This window comes from Strongylocentrotus purpuratus, unplaced genomic scaffold (assembly GCF_000002235.5).
Source record: "Strongylocentrotus purpuratus isolate Spur 01 unplaced genomic scaffold, Spur_5.0 spur5_scaffold_18, whole genome shotgun sequence".
NCBI classification, from domain to species: Eukaryota; Metazoa; Echinodermata; class Echinoidea; order Camarodonta; family Strongylocentrotidae; genus Strongylocentrotus; species Strongylocentrotus purpuratus.
In genome coordinates, this window is record NW_022145603.1 from 17705300 (window position 1) to 17727226 (window position 21927).

The 21927-nt window shown below is 38.2% G+C and overlaps 1 protein-coding gene across 2 annotated transcripts in view; it reads right to left on the bottom strand.

Annotated features, from left to right (window-relative positions):
* LOC100891240 (N-acetylglucosamine-1-phosphotransferase subunits alpha/beta) overlaps nucleotides 1-21927 on the bottom strand; it is a 36985-nt gene that overhangs the window by 14284 nt on the left and 774 nt on the right. For both annotated transcript variants that reach the window (XM_030989332.1, XM_030989330.1), the window contains exons 2-19: nucleotides 18813-18945; nucleotides 14813-14898; nucleotides 13801-13935; nucleotides 12706-12899; nucleotides 12028-12101; nucleotides 10665-10796; nucleotides 10013-10090; nucleotides 9501-9569; nucleotides 8374-8427; nucleotides 7766-7897; nucleotides 7109-7279; nucleotides 5799-5922; nucleotides 5243-5305; nucleotides 4692-4747; nucleotides 4010-4124; nucleotides 3252-3460; nucleotides 1998-2167; nucleotides 675-796 (exon numbers count right to left, since the gene is read on the bottom strand). In XM_030989332.1, coding sequence (XP_030845192.1) covers nucleotides 675-796; nucleotides 1998-2167; nucleotides 3252-3460; nucleotides 4010-4124; nucleotides 4692-4747; nucleotides 5243-5305; nucleotides 5799-5922; nucleotides 7109-7279; nucleotides 7766-7897; nucleotides 8374-8427; nucleotides 9501-9569; nucleotides 10013-10090; nucleotides 10665-10796; nucleotides 12028-12101; nucleotides 12706-12899; nucleotides 13801-13935; nucleotides 14813-14898; nucleotides 18813-18926 — 2098 coding nt within the window. In that variant the 5' untranslated portion in view covers nucleotides 18927-18945. The remainder of the gene's footprint in view (nucleotides 1-674; nucleotides 797-1997; nucleotides 2168-3251; nucleotides 3461-4009; nucleotides 4125-4691; nucleotides 4748-5242; nucleotides 5306-5798; nucleotides 5923-7108; nucleotides 7280-7765; nucleotides 7898-8373; nucleotides 8428-9500; nucleotides 9570-10012; nucleotides 10091-10664; nucleotides 10797-12027; nucleotides 12102-12705; nucleotides 12900-13800; nucleotides 13936-14812; nucleotides 14899-18812; nucleotides 18946-21927) is intronic.

Here is a 21927-nt window from a genome sequence, read left to right on the forward strand (position 1 = left end):
GGATTGCTTACCCACACACTATGTATGCACATTCTCTACTCCATGGGGAGCATTCTCGCCAGTCGCCATTTTATAAAGCGCCACTTGCTCATCCAACCACATAAACTTTCACATCCTACTGGGTAGCCATATAACACCTCGGTGGAGAGTGGCAAAAGTAGATTGATGTCTTGCCAAAGGACATTAGTGCCGTGTCGGAGATCTAACCACGACCTTCGAATTTCAAGTCAAATGCTTAAACCACTTGAATACGATATCATATGTCACTGGAAGTATCTGTACAAAGACCACCTGCCTGACACTGGACTTTGTTTATCCTTTGGATAAGACCGTTGCTCTACCACTGAACCATCAAGACCTTCTCTGTTTGCTCTTGCTACAAAGACGATATGTGAATTAACAAGGCCACTGAGGGTATGTGAAAGGATCTTTTCATCTATATTCATGTCTTCCCCGTCTTTTTTTTCCCTTTATTCTGTCTACTTCTATTTTCCTTTTATTTTTTTCCATTCAATTGCGGGGGCCCATCCACATGCCAATCCACCATTTTTTTCTCATTTTCTTTTCTTCACTCTCATGACAAGGTAGCCCATTCAACATATGTTGGGACCAAGCAAGTAATATCAAAATAAAATCAAGGAGCTACATCAAGGACTATTTCACCATTTTCTTACCATCCTGCAACTGTTGGGTCAATTCTTTGAGCTGACTTGCAACATCCTCTGTCAGTTCCTCCTCCGCTGGCTCAAAGGATACAGACACTTCCTTCTCTCTGGCTAGCGGTAGCTTCGGACTTCTAGAAGATTAAAGGCATCGCTTAACAATGTTAAATTTGATATGCATGGCCCTACGTGTTATCAGTGTCTGTAATATGGTATAATATTGAAGCCCTAAACAAATCGCACTTCAAAATGATCAAGAAGTACCTCAAAAAAGTCTGAGTGACCGGTTTTACCATACTCGTCTTCCACAATAGACTGTAGTGTTATGAAAACCGTTTGGCAAATGCAAAATTTGGTTTCGATTTCCAATCATAAATATCTTGATAATCAGAGACAGGCGATCGGCTTGTAAAAGTCATGGGGTTCCTGACTGACCTAAAGGTTTATGATTATTATTGCAGTATGAGCTAAATCCAGGATTTTGTTTCGGAATCTGAGACAAAGCTACCGGATCCCTTTAAATGAAGTAGAATAGTTCTTGCAATGACATAACTATTGAAATCTACCACAGACTGTACGTTACTAATACATTCAGAAATCGACACTAACAGGTTCATATAACAAAAGGACTCTAAAGGCTAACTGCAGACCCATCCCCCCCCCCCCCCCCCCCCCAAAAAAAAAAAAAAAAAAAAAAAAAAAAATGCATAAAAGGAGATTGAAATTTTGACGAAACAACCTTGCACACAGAGATCTATAGAAGTCCAATCGATATTGAAAAGGGGTTAGTGTGGAGCCATGAGGCTAGGTGTACAAACTACAACTACATATATAATATTATACAATACAACAGAAGAGAGAGAGAGAGAAAGGGAGAGAGAGTGAGAGAAAGAGAGAGATAGGAGAGGAGGGGGTAGAGGAGAGAAAGGCAGATTAGACAGACTCAGTGACATATGGTTGGCTGTTAAGAGTCATAGAGAGAAGCAGAGAGAGAGAAAGAGCGACAAAGAGAGACGGACAGACAGAGAAAGAGTACATGTGCACATACATGCATAAGCACAAAAATAGTTTCCTTAATGTAAAGCCCATCTGTACTAGTTTGGCCAGGAGTGATTAGACCTCCCTGCGTGGACACTGGAAGGTGGTTATCTCATCAAATCAGCTTTAAATCAACATAATAAAAAGGGGACCATGGGGGACCAATGGTCACCAATTAGGCATTGTTTGCTATATAGAGGGCGCAAGTAGCTAAAAGTAGTGCAGTGGGGCTTTAAACACCAATGATGACATTTAATCGTCATTAGCCTACAGTAAGACATTAAAAAAAAGACATACCTTCTCCCATCAGAAATGTCATCAAACTCGAAGACGGCTTCTTCTTTCTCCTCCTCCGAGACCTTTCGAGTCTTGTTTTCCTCCTTCTCTCCATCGGGGCGTTTTAAGGCAAGCAGCTCTTGTTCTAGATTCTTGTTCTCTTTTGTATCCACTGTCACGTTGAACGTCACCTGAAAATTCAAAGAGACGTTTGATTTAGAGGGGATGTAGCATGGGAAATATTGGTTGACGCCATCTACATCTTCTTTTGGACAACTGCACGAAAACGAATGGACTTGATTAAATGGGTCAGCGCGCTAGCGTTCACGAAACAGACTGGAGTCTGTTCTCCTCACCCTTCGGTGTTGCACGCACGTGAATACGTAGTTCTACTCCGGTCGCGTCGTCTGTAGTCATATTATACCCGATTGGCCCCTGAGTCAGGCCACGGGAAAGAATTAGAAAGAAGAGAACTTTAAACTGTTATGGGATAATGAACTACTGCAAAAATTACATCAAGTGGGCTGTCATGTTTACTCTTGCCATATAACATCAGGGCTGCCAACCTCTGGAAAGAGTTTGGAGTGAGACATTGCAAGGGAGCGAAGCGCCCGAGGGGGGGACGGTAAGGAGCTTTTACAATTTTGCAATTGAAATGGTGCAATCTGGTGCATACTTTAACCCTTTATTCCAAATCAACTGTCTTTATAAGCTTAGCAGTTGAACCTCAACCTATGATTATCTGTAACAAAATGGACAAATCCTCACTCAACAGGAACATGCATACTAAAAACACTGAGCCACCTGGGCCGGGCTGGGGGCCGGGCGCGATGTACAGCGATGACAGGCCATGGCATCGACACTCGCTTGTCGTGTCTCGCACAAACACCCCGCTTCATACTAAAGTGACGACGTCACTCGCACACGCAGGATAAGCCAATCGTAATTCACTATCTTGTTTTTACGCGGCAAACCAAAACCAATTTGCATTGATGGTTTAGCTTTGCGCATGTGTGGTTAAAAAAATGTTGAAACTTTCGCCAGGGATATTGAATATCCGATATAACAGACATTTTTTATTTTTTAGTTTCTATTTTCGGGGTTTAGCGTGAGAATTCCTATGATCAGCGTGAGAGCGTGAGAATCGGGTGAATTGCGTGAGAGTTGGCAGCCCTGTAACATGTATGATGGAATGTTAAAAATAAGATTTATTGTTGCCAATTTGAGGAGCGAAAAGTGATTAATCAGAAAAAAAAAAAAAACTGCAAAACTTACATTGAGAGGGCTGTCATCCTTCCGCTTGCCTAAAATGTGGAAGGTCAACACACTTTCTGACATGTTCTTGTAGAGGAGTACGTGTACGGTCTTGAATTTCTGGGCGATCGTAGCTGTCCGGACGATGTCCCGGTTGTCGTACTTTCCCTCTGTGATGGTCGATCCCTCACCGAAAATTGGGGTTGCGTTGAAGTACACCACCAAGAGGCCTTGGGGAGAGAATCAAATTAGATTCAGATGCATTTTCAATGGGTTTTATCCGTTCAGAGTTTAATCTGAAATTCCCCCAGACAGTGAAGAGCATGGACATAACTGTCAAACGTTTGAGACCAAAAAATAGCTTTCTGAATGTGAGAGAATTTTGTGATTATTCACAATTAAATCGTTCTTATTCATGAACGGCTCAATGTAAAGCATTGGAAAAGGAGTACAAATTTTCTTTGATTTTTGCTTTCTGCTCACGTATAAAGTGTGATTCCTAGCAATCTGTATCAAAAGATAATGCCAAAATGTCTCTTAAAAGCCAGCTGTCCTAGTTCAGCCAGAAGGGATTAGACCACACAGCGAGGTCACTGACAGGTGGCTATCTCATTAACTCAGCTCTCAACTAACATAAGAAAAAGAGGATCATGGGGAACCATGGGGTAAGTTTTCTATATAGAGGGAGGAAGTAGCTACAAGTAGGACAGTGTGGCTTTAAAGAAGACACTGAACTGCTATGAAATAAAACAAATTGGGGGAGGGGGGGGGGGTATTACCTTTTGGTAGAGTGACAGACATTCCAGAGGCTGTGATGAGCACAGAGTAGATGGATGGAAGATTGACCTTGCCACAATCACCAGCATCAAAACCACATTGGCGTACGTTACAGGCCTGATGGAAGAATGGGAAGAAGAGGAGGAGGAGGAGAAAGAACAGGAAGAGCAGAAGAAGAAGAAGAAGAAGAGAAGAAGAAGAAGAAGAAGAAGAAGAAGAAGAGGAAGAAGAGAAGGAGAAGGAGGAGGAGAAGGAGGAGAAGAAGAATAGAAGAAGAAAAAGAAAAAGAGAAGAAGGAGAAGAACAGAAAAAGACAAGAAGGAGAAGAACAGAAGAAGAATAAGAGGAGAAGATACAAAACAAGAAAAGTTATGAGGAGGAAGGGTAAAGAAGAAAACAAAATAGTAAATAGACGTCCATTTCAAAAATTGCAAAAAATAACAATATATGCAAATTTACCTATTTAAAGTTTGGTGATCACAGCAGCTTGGAAACTGCTTTTTACATAATCAAGTTAAAAGAATTTGGTGTTACTCTCTAATGCTCTATTTCTGTTCGTCTGTTTGTCTGTCTGTCTGTGTGTCGCTCTCTCTTTCTCTTTCCTCTCTTTGCTTTTTGGGAGAGAGAAAGAGAGAGAGGGGGGTCCTAAATTATACCAGGGCTATAACAAGTAAAGATTCTCACCTGATCACAGTATTTGTCAGCTATCCAGCCGTTAGCACAACCAGTATTACAGTACACTATAAAACAAACATAAGGTTTATGATATATTTATAAGGTGTACACGTACATTTGTATGTAACAATTGCAACCATTGTAACCGTACAGTGTAAAACAAAGATAAGGTTAAGAATATGTCAATAAGGTATGTGTAACCATCACAAACAGTACCACAGTACACTGTTAAACAAACATAAGGTTTATAATATATCAATAAGGTACATGTAACGATCACTACCAGTATCATTTTTATCAATACATAAACCCAACTTACGGTAATAAACATAAGATTCACAATTCAATAATCATTATGAATTTTGCAATTACATTAAAAAATATAAAGCACTTGCTAATAACTCAACAAACAGATATTTTGGAACATAAATCTGTGTGCAGGAAAATATTGTGAGAATCATTAACGTGACCTTTAACTAATAAGACAAAATGCACATGGAGTCATGTTAGACGTTTGTTTCATTTTACAAGTAATGGCTATAAAGGGTATTGTTACTCACTCTGTTCCATGTTTGTGTTTGCTCCGTGTATACCTCCGATGGCACCACCCTGGGCCGATACACCTGGGGAAAGTAAGGGGACAGGAGAGGGTTAGCTGCTGAAAAATCGATTCATGTACAAAATTGTTTTGCTTGTCTATAAATGTACTCTTAAGGCCTGTTTTCATCAGCTCGAGGTTGCCAAATATCCCACTACTTCAACCTATCATCCAGCTAATTTGCGTCATCAGCCCGAAGTCGCGATTAGCGGGATATTTGGTCGAGATAATAATCCCAAGATATCTTGGGCTAGTTTGCAAAATATCTAGCTATTTGTCCGGTGCGTCCTCACCAGTCCGAAGACTCGCACTATGCGTGGATGCTAATTTCTCGAGATCGAGTTTCAAGTTCCGGGGTCAAGTCTCGAGCTCATGAAGATGCGATTTGGTACTTTGGGATTATTTCCCAAATCAAAAATAGCGGGCTATTTGGCAATCTCGAGCTGATGAAGACGGGCTTTTAGAGATAGTCCTCTGCATACGATGGCACCAATGCACGAGTCACATCATTTTCTTACCTGTACAATCGCCACCATCCCATTCGCATTCAGAATTATTGCAAGCTTTGTCACAATAATTATCCTTGATCCAGGATGATGGACACCCCTCTGCACAATTTGGAACAGGCCATGTCAAATACACCTAGGGAAGAAACAAAATTACAAGACACATTTATATAAAGGATTCTTCTTTTTTAAATTTTGTCTTTTTTCATTGATATCATCATTATTTGTTATTTTCATTCTTATCATAAGAATAACATGCATTATATCTCTATCGCTACTATTGACAGCAATGCTCTTATTGTTAATTAAAGTTGGATTTATCATTATAATATCTAACTTTAACATCATCATCATCATAACTCTCCTCCTCCTCTTCCTCCTCATCACCATTCATCATTATCACCATCACCACCATAATCATCATCATCACCACCACCACCACCACCCCATCATCATCATCATCATCATCATCATCATCATTATCATCATCATCATCATCATCATCACCAATCATCATCACCATCATCATCATCATCATCATCATCATCATCATCATTATCATCATCATCATCACCATCACCACCATAATCATCACCATCACCACCACCACCACCACCCCATCATCATCATCATCATCATCATCATCATCATCATCACCATCATCATCATCACCATCACCACCACCACCACCACCCCATCATCATCATCATCATCATCATCATCATCATCATTATCATCATCATCATCATCATCATCACCAATCATCATCACCATCATCATCATCATCATCATCATCATCATCATCATTATCATCATCATCATCACCATCACCACCATAATCATCACCATCACCACCACCACCACCACCCCATCATCATCATCATCATCATCATCATCATCATCATCACCATCATCATCATCATCATCATTATCATCATCATCACCATCACCATCATCATCATCATCATCATCATCATTATCATCATCATTATCATCATCATCATCATCATCATCATCACCATCATCATCATCATCACCATCATCATTATCATCATCATCATTATCCTCATCATCATCATCATCATCATTATCATCATCATCATCACCATCATCATCATCATCATCATTATCATCATCATTATCATCATCATCATCATCATCATCACCATCATCATCATCATCATCATCATCATCATCATCATCATCATCATCATCATCATCATCATCATCATTATCATCATCATCATCATCATTATCATCATCATCATCATTCTCCTCCTCCTCCCCCTCCTCCTCCTCATCATCATCATCATCACCAGTACCTTCTGCCCCGAGGCGTGTGTGTAAAAATCATCGGGCCAGATATCCTTTCCAAACATGGTGTCGTCGTTGAGGTAAATGAATTTCTTTGAGAGTCCCGGTATCCGATGGATATGAGATTCAATGGCCGGGGAGCTGAAGGTGGGCAAGTGGGACTGGTTGCGGAATATCTCCTGCAAATCAAGAAAATATGAAAATGATAATACAATGTAGTAATGGTGGTCTGCTGTAATCATAAAGTCTAACTTGATTTATTCCTATGATTAAAAGGTATAAACCAGTTCTGGTCATGCGATTGCATTGTGATCGAAACTTTGTGGAATCAATCAGAAAAGGTTGATCATCTAGCATATAAGTATTGGTGTGAACTGCAAGGTTCTGGAATCATCAACATGATAAGAAATTTGGCCCAGTCTTGGTAAAGTAACAAGTACTGTACACAAAAGATGTATAAGGGACTACAAAAACATGTGGCATATAAATTTGGCCTCCATTTTAAGCTGTTACTTGTCATATTTAGAATATGAAGGCATTTGAAGAGCCATGCTTGTCTGGGAAATAAATTTCTCTGATGTTTTTCCACACTTGCATAATAACAATGATCCAGACTGGTAACCCTTAAATACTATCACATTCAACGTTCACATAATGATACTTACATCATGAGAAACTATCACCAGTCTTGGGTTGTCTAAATTCAACCAGGAAGGTATCTGACCATTGGTAACAACATAAACACGGCGTATCCAGGGGGCGTGTTTCTCTAACGACCGTAGTGAGTATCTTAATTCCTGGAATTTGAACACAAAAACATAATCTCCTTAATAATATAAACACCATCCTAAATTCACTACATCCATTGCAAAACAATTTCAATATCCGACAGTGACAAAGCCTCATAAAATAAAATGGCACCTGGCAGGAATGCTGCCCAGGGATCGGAGAATGTGCATACAGTCTGTGTGGGCAAGCCTGAATGAGTAGGGTAATAATATGTCGGTAAAACGCTTAGGGACATCGTCGGTGCATATGAACACAGAATATTATTATTTTGATAAATAGCACTATATTAATTGGTGAAACAATAGGTGATAATTTACACGCAATTATGGGTATATTTAAAAAATGAAAACATAACCATTATTTTCATACAGAATCGAAACAACGTAACAACAGATTGTAAGATTCATATTGTCATATAAATGATTGAAATACTTTTTATTTGTGACTCCGACACATTAAAAATTTGAATGTTTTCAAACTTTACCTCGTTATCTTCAAATCTATTAGGTGCGTAATCCTCATCTGGTCGAGATTCTTCCTGTAAAATAAACAACAATCAAGATATTCAATAATATCAAAATCCATGGAAATTGACCCAAATTCATGAATGCATTTTACATCTAACCAAAGGATCAAATAGTAGAGACCATCTCCAGATGAAAATGGCCTGGGGGGTGTTTCACAAAGATTCTAAGTCGAACTTAACTCTAAGTTGGACTTAAATATTATGAAGAGCTATTTGTAGCCTTATAATGAAACATATTCAAAAGCAAAAACTCAAGTATTTTAGACTGTTCATAATTTCCACATCAAGAACATGCAATCTCCCATGATAATAGAAAATATGAATGATTTGAATCAACATTTTATGTCTTTTAAAATAACTTTTACAAAATATTTTCAAGGATGCTAACAGCTTTCCATAACTTTTAAGTCCAACTTAGAGATAAGTTCAACTTAGGATCTTTGTGAAACACCCCCCTGGACCAGTATTTATTTCAATATTTAAATTAGAATAATTACTATTTTACTCAGTGTCTGTCTTTTAGATAGAAAACATGCCAAATTTGTCATTTTTTGAGTGAATTTGTTTTCTATTTATTTCAACCCAAGTCTGACTAGAAGTCACAAAAAAGGCCAAAAAGAAGGCCAAAAAATAGGAAAGGTTGGCAGCTATAAATTCCTCATTCCTCACTTTTGAGCACATCTAATGTTAATCATCTCGTATAAATCAGGAGTGTCGTGGTCGAGTGGTTTAAGGCGCTTGACTGGAGATGCAAAGGTCGAGGGTTCAAATCCCGACATGGCACTAATATCCTTTTGGCAAGGTATTAACCTACACTTGCTACTCTCCACCCAGGTAGGATGTGAAAGTTCATGTGATTGGACAAGCAAGTGTGCACTTGTAAAATGGCGACTGGCTGGAATGCTCCCAAGGGAGTGGAAAATGTGCATACATTGTGTGCTGGTAAGCCTGAATTCGATGACCGGGGTAATAATATGTCTGTAAAGCACTTAGGCACATCGTTGTATCGATGTATTTGGCACTATATAAAAGCGAAATGTTATTATTATTATTAAATCATATTTATAACAGATTATAAATCTTACATGTTCCATATTCCAGACGAGGTAGGCCTTGCTGACTTTAAGAGTACTGGTTGTGTTTGTCTTCTCTGCCTGTGGATGAAAAGAAGAAATAACATCAATTAGAATTTTTGTAAATGACAAGCAGCATACCAACTCTAAATTCACAGAAAATATAACTTTAGACTGATTCCATTTAAATATGATTTCCCATGTACTCAAATCTGTATCCAGCGTTTTTCATTGTTGGTTGATTTTAATACATATTTAGCTAATTTATTAAAATTTGACTGGCAAAATTTAGGTTTTCTGCGTACAACCGGAAACCCAAACTATGTATTCTTTTATTATCTTTGCAGATTGTGTGTCTTAAATGACTTCCTCTTTCATATTATAATACAATTCAAGTGAAATTTTGCCATCAAATTTGTGGGAAATCTGGGGCTCCCAACACTTTAGAGGGGCTTTAACAAACTCCAGAGAAATTTGTCGCCCAAAACCTCTTCTTTATTTATTTTTTTTTTTTTTTTACTTACGTCTGATACAAGGTCGTTTATGACATCAGGATCCGTGATGAAAACAATTGCAAGACCATGCACATTCTCAACAAGAACCTAACAGATAAAACAAAAGCAAACAACATTAATGATAATGATGAGGACGATGATGATAATAATGATGATGATGATGATGATGATGGTAATTATGAAGATGATGACTATGATGATGATGATGATGATGATGATGATGGTGATGATGATGGTGATGATGATGATGATGATGATGGTGATGATGATGATGATGACGATTATGATGATGATGATGATGATTTTTTTTTTTAAAGCTTTTTTTGTCATTTTCATCACATTGTGGAAAGAACAAATTGAATAGACATGTTTACTAACCTATTGTATGAATATTTTTAAAACAAAGGTCATTCTTGACAAGCGTGCCCAATGCTTGCCCAACATAGCAACAAGTATCGTATGCAGAATGGATTCCAAGTATCATGGTTCATTTATTAATGGAAGTAAGTAAATGGAATAACTCGTCACTCGTCTCGGGAAAGATACATTTATAAGTAAACCATTCTAGCAAAATTTAAAATATACTGATGAAAACACTGCAGACTGAAACTTAAAAAATATACTGACAAAAAAATATATACTAAACACGGCAGAAACTTACCTCTCCTATCTTCTCTTGGTATGGTTGGTCTATCCTAAGTTTTACTTGTTCTTTTGTTGTATCTTTTTCAACACCGGTGATAAGTACTCTGTCATTCAATGCGACACTCCCTGTTGCTGTCCAATCAGATGTCTGTCAAAAATAAAAACAAATAGGATAGGCATGACAGGAATTATATATATATGTTTATAAGATGCTGAAGCGGATCCTAATCAAATGATTGGTTGAGAGCGTACACATGACCAGGAATTTATTTTGCCTGTCACATAATTTTACTAATGATCGGACATTAGCAAATACTAATGACCAGTCATTAGTAAAATCATGTTATAAAACGTCATTTTTGAAAAAACAAATAAAACATCATCTTATAAAACAAATAATACACATCATTTTGTGCCTTTGAAACAGTCCAAACATAGACTGTTCCAAAGGTACCTTGTGTGGGTAATGCGTATCAATGCACTCACTGCTGTGTATTATTTGTATAATATACGGTCAAACTAGTCTATAGCGACCGCCCAAGGGAAACACAAAAAGTGGTCTTTGTAGACAGGTGGTCACTAAAGCAGGTTTGACTGTATACACATGCACCATGTGCAGGGCTCCAGGCTAATTTGGGGGGGGGGGGGACGGACGAGGGCTGGATGGAACATTTCAAAGTCTGTATGCATCATACCTATCATACAATGGAAGCTGACCTAGGGAAGTTCAGATAAATTCAATCAACTTAACATCCACTAGACCACTTGACACTAACAGGTGCCCGAGACACTTTAGGCCTATCTTTATCGGACCGAAGTTGCAAAATAACCCTCCATTTTAACTAGCCCGATCTCAAATTAGCCAGCTATTTGGAAATAGCGGGTTAATTTGCACAAGTTTGTGATAAGCGTATCGGTCTGGTGAAAACACAATTTCAAGCATTGGGAAAATATTCAGAGTCTGAAAATAGCAGGTTATTTTGCAACGTCGGTCTGATGACGAAAGACCCATGGGCGCCTAAACTCCAAGTTCGGACCCCTAATGTAATGTTAGAACATTGTATGATATGTTTCATGCATACAGACTCTGAACTCAACCTTCTCCTTAATTCAGAAGCTAATCTGAATTCATTTTGAACAGTCTGCAAATCGTGTCTCGTGACATTATCTGGCCACAAAAATCATGTACATGCTCATTCAACTACTGCACCATCTTGCCTGTGTAACCTACATGTATATCTAACTAACTCAAGTACAGCATCTCCCCTGAACAGCATAATTGACCTTGATCAGCAACATTATCAATGATTTACTAACCTCAAAGGCTAATTAAATGCAAGGAATAATACATGAGTGGAGTTTTTTTTATGAATACTTACGATGTATCCTTTCGATAAGGTGTAGTTCTTATTATTCAGTGATAAGGACTGTAATGCTTTCATCACTGCATCAACTGAAAAGAGAAGGACAAAAAACGCAGGATATGTTACTGAAGAACAGACAATTTGCAACTACACAATATTCTTGATATGAAATCTTAGATCACTCATCTACAACTTCTTATGAAACATATTTCCTTCTTTCCATTCTCTCTCTTTGTCTGTCAGTATATCTGTCTCTCTCTCTTCCTGTGTCTGTGTCTATGTCTCTCTCTCTCTCGCTTTATGTCTCTTGCTCTGTGTGTGTGTGTGTCTCTCTCTCTGTATGTCTGTCTCTCTGTTGTTCTATCTGTCTGTCTGTATGTCTCTATCTGTCTGTCTCTGTCTCTCTGTCTCTCTCTCTCTGTCTTTCTGTCTCTCTCTCCCCCTCCCTCTCTCTCTCTGTCTATCTCTCTCTCCCTCTCTCTGTCTGTATGTCTCTATCTGTCTGTCTCTGTATGTCTCTCTCTCTCTCTGTCTTTCTGTCTCTCTCTCCCTCTCCCCCTCTCTCTATCTCTCTCTCCCTCTCTCTGTCTGTCTGTTTACCTGCCTATCTCTCTCTCAATGCCACACAACAAATGAATGCTATCAGTAAACAGTTTAACATCATAAATTGATGACGATCAATTCACAACTTACCTTCCTCTCGCTTCGAAAACTGAAGCAGGGAATTCGTTTTGCCTCCTTCTTTTGTAATGTTTGAAATCTTGTTAATTCTAAGAAGGGAGCCCTCTATAACCCCGAGCCGGTTAACCGTGACCAATCTATCCAGGAAGGGATTGGTGATCATTACCGCCCCGGCTATACAGTCTTTTAATCTGCAATGGAATGAACTGGATAAAACACACAGAGAGTGATATGAAGAAAAAAAACAACATGTTATTACAAAGATGTGAATATATTGCATAGTTAACAACTTGATTATTCATATCCCTTGTTAACTTGATGTTTTTCATAACTCAAGAATGAGCTGAATTGTGGCCTTTGACGTAGGTCGAATACTTTTAGATGAAAGCTTTAAAGCGTATCTGCCATAGTTTACAGGAGGGATTAGACTGCCCTGCAAGGTCACTGGACAGGTGGTTATCTCATCAACTCAGCTCTCAGTTAACATAAGAAAAAGAGGATCATGGGGGACCAATGGTCACCGATTAGGCATTGTTTGTTATATAGAGGGCGCAAGTAGCTACAAGTAGTGCAGTGGGCCTTTAATATGCCACATTCTCATGAAATCAGGACAAATCAGTTTTTCACATACTTAAAACAATACAAAACCTGGTAAAGGGACTTTGTAATAATTCAGAATACTTTACAATATCATATTGAACCTGTGACCTTCCAGTTTTATAACTATGTACTTCCACTGGACCTTTAGGGATGTCTTCATCAGCTCGAGATTGCCAAATAACCCGCTATTTTAACTATCCTGATAGCAAATTATCCAGCGTCTTCATCAGTCCGAAGATGCAATTAGCGGGATATTTGGTCGAGATAATCATCCCAAGGTACCTTGGGCTAGTTTGCAAAATATCCTGCAATTTCATTTGTCCAGTGCGTCTTCACCAGCCCGAAGACTCGCACTATGCCCGAACGCTGAGCAAAATATCCCGAGCTAATTTATCAAGCTCTAGTTTCAAGGTTTGAGGTCAAGTCTCGAGCTGATGAGGATGCAATTGGTAACTTAGCTATGTGGCAATCTCGAGCCGATGAAGCCAGGCCTATTGTTCTACTAACCTTGTACTATTATCAGGGGTCTGGGCCGTGCTCGATTCAAGCTCTCTCTTCACTCGCTCCAGGTCTCGTAATAGCTTTGCATCTGAACCATTGACCCACGTATACACGGCATCGATGGGTATAGGAAGACACATCCTAAACAGCAAAAAAAACCAAACATGAAATGAAATAAAAGCCACACAGTCGTTTCCATGACGGGTATGGCATCATAATTCGCTGATGCCAAAGTTGGTTGAATTGCCAGGTAACGTGTGTACAGGTTTCCCGGGCAGCGAAACCTTTGACCTACTATGGATAAAGTAAGTTTTTACTTTAAAGCAGTCATGACTGCCCGACTCCTTGAGCCAATAGAACAGTACAATTTGAAACTACCGTAGACATGACGTTAACAAAAAAGTCTTTGATTTTAACAGTTCCTTTGATTTCGAACTTAACAAATGTTTAATTTCTTGTTTCTCTCTTCATCTATTATTCATAGAATGATCTCTCTGCTGCAAAACTTGCTAACTCTCAGATGTACATGTATGCACCTCGCCATTTGCTTTGTACTGCAATTTCAAACTTTTCCCTTTTCTTGTACCGGTAATCGATGAAAAAAATAATACATGAAGCACAGCTTGGTATCTTTGAGATGCAATGAACCTTACAAACCCTTATTCCATTCACTCTGTACCAAAAATTTCACACGTGTACAGTACATACTTTTGTTTTTAGATGGGTAATAAATAAATTGAAACAAATCTGGTGATGTACCCTGTACCTTGCAACAAGCACATCTCCTATTTGTACTGAAGATTCTATACGTTTCCAATTTCATGGATGTTGAACATGAAATACCCGGTAGACCTTTTTTTTTCCTTCAATGCACAACAAGTCCTAGGGCACCAACGCACAAGTATCATCATTTGTTCAGAAAAGGGGATCTCCATGAATTCTTAGAACAGAACAATGGCATCATAAGGACTCAAACGTACACAAAAGGAATCACATGAAGGGGTTTCAATGGCCTTACCTGTTTTCGAATGCTTTGTTTGCGATATTGTCGTGATAAATGTTGAACAGTCTGGAATACCTGTCCTGACTCCATTCAATTGCAACCTGTCACAAATAAATAAAAAGTTTCACGACTCACTCAACGACATATATTTTTAAAAGAATCCTTTAACATTAATGTCAAATCTGATGCACGGCCCTACATGTACGTGTTATCAGTGTCTGTGATATGGTGTAATATTGAAGTCCTAAAAAAAATTGCGCTTCAAAATGATCATGAAGTGCCTCAAAAAAGTAAAAATCTATGTATAAATATCTTGATAATCAGACAAGCAATCGGCTTGTAAAACTCATAGGGTTTCTGACAGACCTAAAGGTTTATAATTATCATGGCATCATGGGGCTTTGACAAAAAAGGAGGAGGCAGGGCATTACTATTTACTATTTTGCAATTTTTTTTCCAAGATGGCTGCCATGCTATTATGCTATTTATAGCTGGCCAAGCCTATTTATTCACAGATATTGTGCTATGCGAGTATACTGATGCAATGTGTGGCAAAATAAATGATTTGGATCACTTTAGAAGCTAATTTCAACAAAATTAATATCACAGGCTTTTTTTCTTCTGAATAGTAAATAGTAAAAAAAAAAAAAAGGAGGTGACAGCCAAAAAGAAGGTGGCGGCCAAAAAGAAGGTGGCGGCCAAAAAGAAGGTGGCGGCCAAAAAGAAGGTGGCGGCCAAAAAGAAGTTGGCGGCCAAAAAGGAGGTGGCGGCCAAAAAGGAGGTGACGGCCAAAAAGAAGGTGGCGGCCAAAAAGAAGGTGGCGGCCAAAAAGAAGGTGGCGGCCAAAAAGAAGGTGGCGGCCAAAAAGAAGGTGGCGGCCAAAAAGAAGGTGGCGGCCAAAAAGAAGGTGGCGGCCAAAAAGAAGGTGGCGGCCAAAAAGAAGGTGGCGGCCAAAAAGAAGGTGGCGGCCAAAAAGAAGGTGGCGGCCAAAAAGAAGGTGGCGGCCAAAATGGAGGTGGGGAGGGACGAGAAACACTTCATTTTTGATATTTGGCCTTTAATACAACCAACTTAATATCAGAGATTTCAGGGTGGACTTCCCCTTTAAAATTCAAACATATGTAGCTAAAGCCTCGGTCACAAATGCCATTACGAACTGCTATGAACGGTGTACGAACGATTTTCAGACAATGGAAATTCGGGAAGACAATAGAAAAACAGGGAGATTCGTACAAAATTATCGTTCGTACAAACCTTTGTGACCGTAGCATAATTTTCAAACCTGCACTGTTTCATTTTTAAACACTTGTGGACCATCTTCAATTCATATAAAAATTAAATCAGGACATGAATTCTAAAAGGGCTCACTAGCACTAGCTTTCTCCTTCTTCAGATTTCTATCTTGCTACATTTTCAAAATCAGAATAATAAAAACAAACATGAAATCAGAACCTGTATGCACATATATGTACATATGTGCACATTAAAAACTTGACATAAATGTATATTATTAATATAGCAAACAGCAATTGAATTTAATATTATTCAACATTTCCCTAGTTCACAGACTGGCTCGATATTGTTAATGACAAACATTAATGCCCGGGACAAAAAGGCTAAGTGAGAAGAATACATGCATTTGCTCTTTCACTTCAAAAAACATCTGGTATAATCAGAAATTACTGAGGCGAAACACTAAAAGTGGGCAATTATCTTTTCAAACTACACGGCTGTACATGGGTACTTTATTAAAAAAGAGGCAGAAAAGGTCTCTCTCTCTCTGTCGATGCCACACACAAACACACACACAACAACAACAAAAAGTATGCTATCAGTACACAGTGTAACAACATACAGTAAATTAATGACGATCGATTCACAACTTACCTTCCTCTCTCTCTTCATCACTATTTTTGTGTTTCTCTCTTTCTCTCTCACACTCTTTTGCCACTCCCCCTTTTCTCTCTCTCTCTCTCTCTCTCTCTCTCTTTCAAATTCTTTCTTTACATCTTCTACAGTACATAAACCTCTTGATTATTTCCCTTTGAACCCCCCCCCCCCCCTCCCCTCCCCACGTACTTACTGTGTGAATATCTGAGCAGTGCGAAATACCCTGTGAACATCCAAGATTCTATGCATTTCAAAAACCCTACATACAGCCAATTATTTTTAGGGATTTTAAGAGAAATCAGGATATTCAGCTTTTCAAGATGAACACAAATAAATAGGTAAATATAGGTAAATTATCTTAGTAATCCATCAACACATAATTTACTTGGGGAAATTTTGTAATTACACAGCTGTACTACACCATATTGGTAGAGTCAATAAAAAGTTGTACAAAATACGTGCATTTTACTGCAGAGGCCAGGTCTGTAACCTGTACCTGTGTCAATATTTGCACAAATCTCTTTCTTTCACTATTGAGCAAACATAATTGCACAGAATCAGAGCATTGTACTAATCAAATAGCTTGAATGTTAACAACTCTGAAATTAAAGACAAACATTACCTGAGAAAAAAAAGGAAAGATGAATGTGACTGCATCTATATGCCTCCATCTATTCATATAATATAGCACAAATTCTTTGCATTTAAATGTATTTGAGCCCAGTGGTGTTGATTTTGGTTGAATTTTGTTCACTTTTCACTGTATGAGATACTTTTTATGGCACATTTTACACTTTTATGACCTTTGAACTTGTGACCTTTGACCTCTGACCTCTTCCACCCATAATCTTCTCAGTTAATCCTTGCATGCCCATATTCATCAAGTTGTGGTTAGAATTGCTTCAATGCTTTCCATGTGAAGACAAGAGAAGCTCTAGAGTATTTTTTAACAATTTAATAACCCTGTGACCTATGAACTCTTACAGACTTATAATCTTCTCAGTTCAGCAATGAATGCTTGTACATACTTCATCTACGTTTGGTTTGAATTGCTACTCTGCTGGAGCGGGACAAGTTATCACAATAACAAGATATTTTCCTGGATTTTTAACACTTTTAGGACACTGTGAGTGTGACCTAAATTGACCTCTTACACCCGTAATTTACTCAGTTCATCAATGCATGCTCATACAGAGATGCCAACCTTGTGACACAACAAAAATGACTGAATATCCTTAAAAAAAAACAATTTTTTGAGAGAAAAAACAGCTTTTCACAAAAACTTGACACAACCACTGGGGCCGTTCGCCCTGGGCCAGTAAAATGTCAGGAAAATGTTTTACCGGTACGAAAGGGCAAGTAAAATGTTCGCTCTTTCATTATTACATTAAATGAAAAATTGTAACGCATCAGTAATAATTCTCATGATGCAAAAAGGGTGTTTAAGTGCATAATAAGAATAATGAAACAACTTAATTGCTTGCCTATTTTGGGCCAAAGAGGCGATATTGTATTATCATATTTCATTTTTGTTATCGTACTGGTTGGCATCTCTGCTCATACATGTAACATGTACATACCATATATGGACATATTTGGTTTGAAATGCTTCAAAAATAATAATAATAATAACAGTAATTCTTGTTTACCAAGGGTAGCCGAGTTACCATGGTAACAAGATATTTTCTAGTACATTCAACACTTATGTCTTGCCCAAATACTTAAAATTAAACTGCATTTAACATTTCTTACATCTATGTTCATCTCAATCCTCCTTATTAGTTGTCCCTAAGACGCGCAGTTCCTGGAGGGATAGATCCTTTTCTCATTCTGGTCCACCCCTTTGGAATAAGCTACCACTTAGTATTTGTAGCTTAACAGCCCTCCATGACTTCAAAGTTGCTCTAAAACCCATCTCTTTCATAACAGTTCTATATAATAATGACAATTATAATTGTGGCGTAGTAATTTGTATTGTTTTAGTTTACCTTTAGTTATGAAAGTGATATGCTTGTGATTGGGGCATCTGATATTTGTGGTATGTACAGCGAGATGAGTGTCAGAGCCTGGCGAATACCGGCGCTAAATAAATATCCATATTATTATTATTATTAACATTTCTTACCTCTCCAAACTGAAATGCTGAGACGATGACCAGGACGATACCGCTGAAGATGAGGAGAATGCCATAACGATGAGAAAGGAATGTATACGTTTGCTTCTGGACTATCTTGAACATCTTGCTTCATGAGTAGGTACTGTGCCAGGTCAGAAAGGAACAAATCAGAAGTATTATGGGTTTAATTTAATTAGGATTCTGAAAAAGATGCCAACGACCAATTTTTTTTTATTAATAAAATGTGCCCAAAGTGCCCAATTTTTTTTAAGGGCCTGCCATTGTGTTTTTGCATTTCAGAAGAATTTTTTTTTTGGTGTATAAAAAAAACACTATGAACAACGACACAAAAATGAAATTTTGGATTAGGTTAAGACCCACAGAAGACCACAGGGGCCGGAAGTTGCTCCAACTATAATCTATATCTATAGGCAGATTAGAAATTCTTAAACTAAAGCCCCTCTTAAGTGTTGGGAGCCCCAAATTTGCCAAATGTTCGATGGGAAAATTCATTTAAATTCTATCATAATGTTTGGGAGGATGTCATTTAAGACACACTTCTGCAAAGATTTACCCCAAAAAATGTTTTTGAAGACATATATTAATATTGGAATACATAATTTAGGTTTTCTGTTGTATACAGGAAATCTAAATCTTGTATTCTTTTATCAATATTCGACTTTAAACTGATTTGCTTTAAAAAAAAACCTCGCAGAACATGAGATTGTATTAAAAGGCAACAACTCTAAGATAAAAAAAAAACATAATACAAACGAAACTCTTCAACAAATAAGACAAAGTAAAACAGATGGGAATACAAATACAATGATGATACAATATGTATGGTCACCGTCACACGATATAAAAAAACACATTACAAAAGTTGCCAATGAATTATGATAATTTTCTTTTCTTCCTTTTTTTTTGCGGGGGGGGGGGGGGGGGCAGATGTTTCTGTATTTATTGAAAAATCAAATATAAAATATTTGAATAATAATAATAGGATATAACATAATTTACATAAAATGTGGGAATTGAAATACAAAAAAAAGTACATATATACCGGTAATTGAAAACTTAAAATTATGGAGGTAAATCAAAGAATCAAGATAAATCAAGATCCTAAAAAGATATGACAAGTTTGGAGTCGAGACAAATGAATTGTTGGCCCGACAAGGAAGTTGTCGCTACTTGCTAGTCATGGCAAAGTCAGTTTTCTGATGCACTTTGCAGGAAAGTCGAGCGACAACATTGAGATGTCTGTGATATTGTAGTTATGACAGTTTCACGAAACGATCCCCACATATATTCTTATTTTACTAGCACAAGAGGTTTAAGACAAAAAAGTGAGCAAAGAAACTTTGTGCAATTACAGCCCACTGACAAAAATATGATGTTTGATGATTGGCCGTTTTCTTCTTTTTCTCATTCTTTTTGTTTTTGTTTTTTGTTTCTTATTCTCCTTCTCCTAGTATTTACTCCTTTTTCACCTTCATCTATATCTTCTTCTTTTTTCTTCTCCTCCTTTTCCCCATATTTATTCTGCTTCTTCTTGATCTTGTTTTTCTTCCTCACCCTTCCTCTTCTCTAAGACTTTTTTTTTTGTAGCATTACTCCTGCTTTTATTGCTTTTCCCTGTTCTTCTTCTCTTACTTTTCTATTTTGTTTGTGTAGCTATCAGCTATTCCAGAAGTTGTATTGCTCCTCCTCTTCTCCTTCTCTTATTTTTTTCAAAGAATAATTCCAGATCTTAGTTGTATTGCTGCTGCTGCCACTCCTCCTCCCAGGAATCCTCCCCTCTTCCTCTTTTTCTTCCTTTTCTTCTTCCTTTTGAGTACAGACCTCTTTACAGAGTATTATCGTACTATACTGGGGGTGTGTGCAGGTGGACCACTACACCGGGGTTTCCCCCTACTCGTATCCGAATAGTGCAGTGGGTTATTAACGTGCAAAGGTAGTGACTCTTCCCTACACGGGGCCTCCATTTAACGTCCTATCTGAGGGACGGAGTGTTTTCCACTTGACATAACCTGCGTCTATGAACAAGGGAAGGGGCACGCTAACACACAACGCAGGCTTCAGTCATCCGACTGGGTGGGAGTCGAACCCGGGATCTTTGGTTCGACAGAGGGTCGCTTTACCGACTGAGCCAACTCGCCTCCTCTTCTTCTTTTTTATCTTCTTCTTCTTCTTCTTCATTTTTTCTTCTTCTTTTTTATCTTCTTCTTCTTCTTTGTTGTCTTGTTCTTTTCCTACATCACTTTCAGCCCGTCAAATTTTAATTACACAGATGCGGTGCGAAAAAGAGTCAATGTCAAAGACAGTGTCTGAACGATTTTTCAATTTTCAATTTGGGATCGTTTTTCACCATTTTTGTTTGATATTTGAATAAAAAATGTTATCAGAATAATACATTTCAAATTTCAAGTCTCACCGATGTTTCTATCAAAAGTTACAGCCCCTCCAACACGCTGGTATATTCATATCATTTTGGTCAAAATCGACGAAAAAGACGTCCACGCAGAGTGATGTTGTTTTGCTAAATTTAGCCAAACAGCTGTATCGCGCGATATGCAAGCGTATGCATATCGTACGCATGCTGCTAAGCCAATCCGCGACTTGCAGCTTGAGCTACGCTGTCTCCGCGACATGTGCGATTGACTAGTATGGTTGGCGTTCGTCGCACAATAAACCCGGAAGTGAATGCACGTTATAGTCAATGGCAATATCGCGGAGACAACGCACGTTGTCTCCGCGATATTGCCATTGACTATAACGTGTATTCACTTCCGGGTTTATCGAGGGAATTGCCAACCATAATTTCAGTCACTATAACGTGTAATTGAATTTGGGGTTTCGTTCGTGCGCGGAGATGTTACGCGATGTAACCATGGTTTGGACTGAGCGGAGCGCACGCCTCCTAATTAGCTGATCCACCAAATAGCGAGAAGGGTATTTTTAAACTGTTATCAGTTGTGATCCCTGGGGGCTAGCGAAAATATAATCACATAGAATTGTTCCTTAGGACTGGGACTACTTATCGATCGGGGCGTCATATCTCAAAAGTGACAAACCTCAGAGTTAGCCAGGACACAATGTTTAAATTGCTGTTTTGACCAAGATA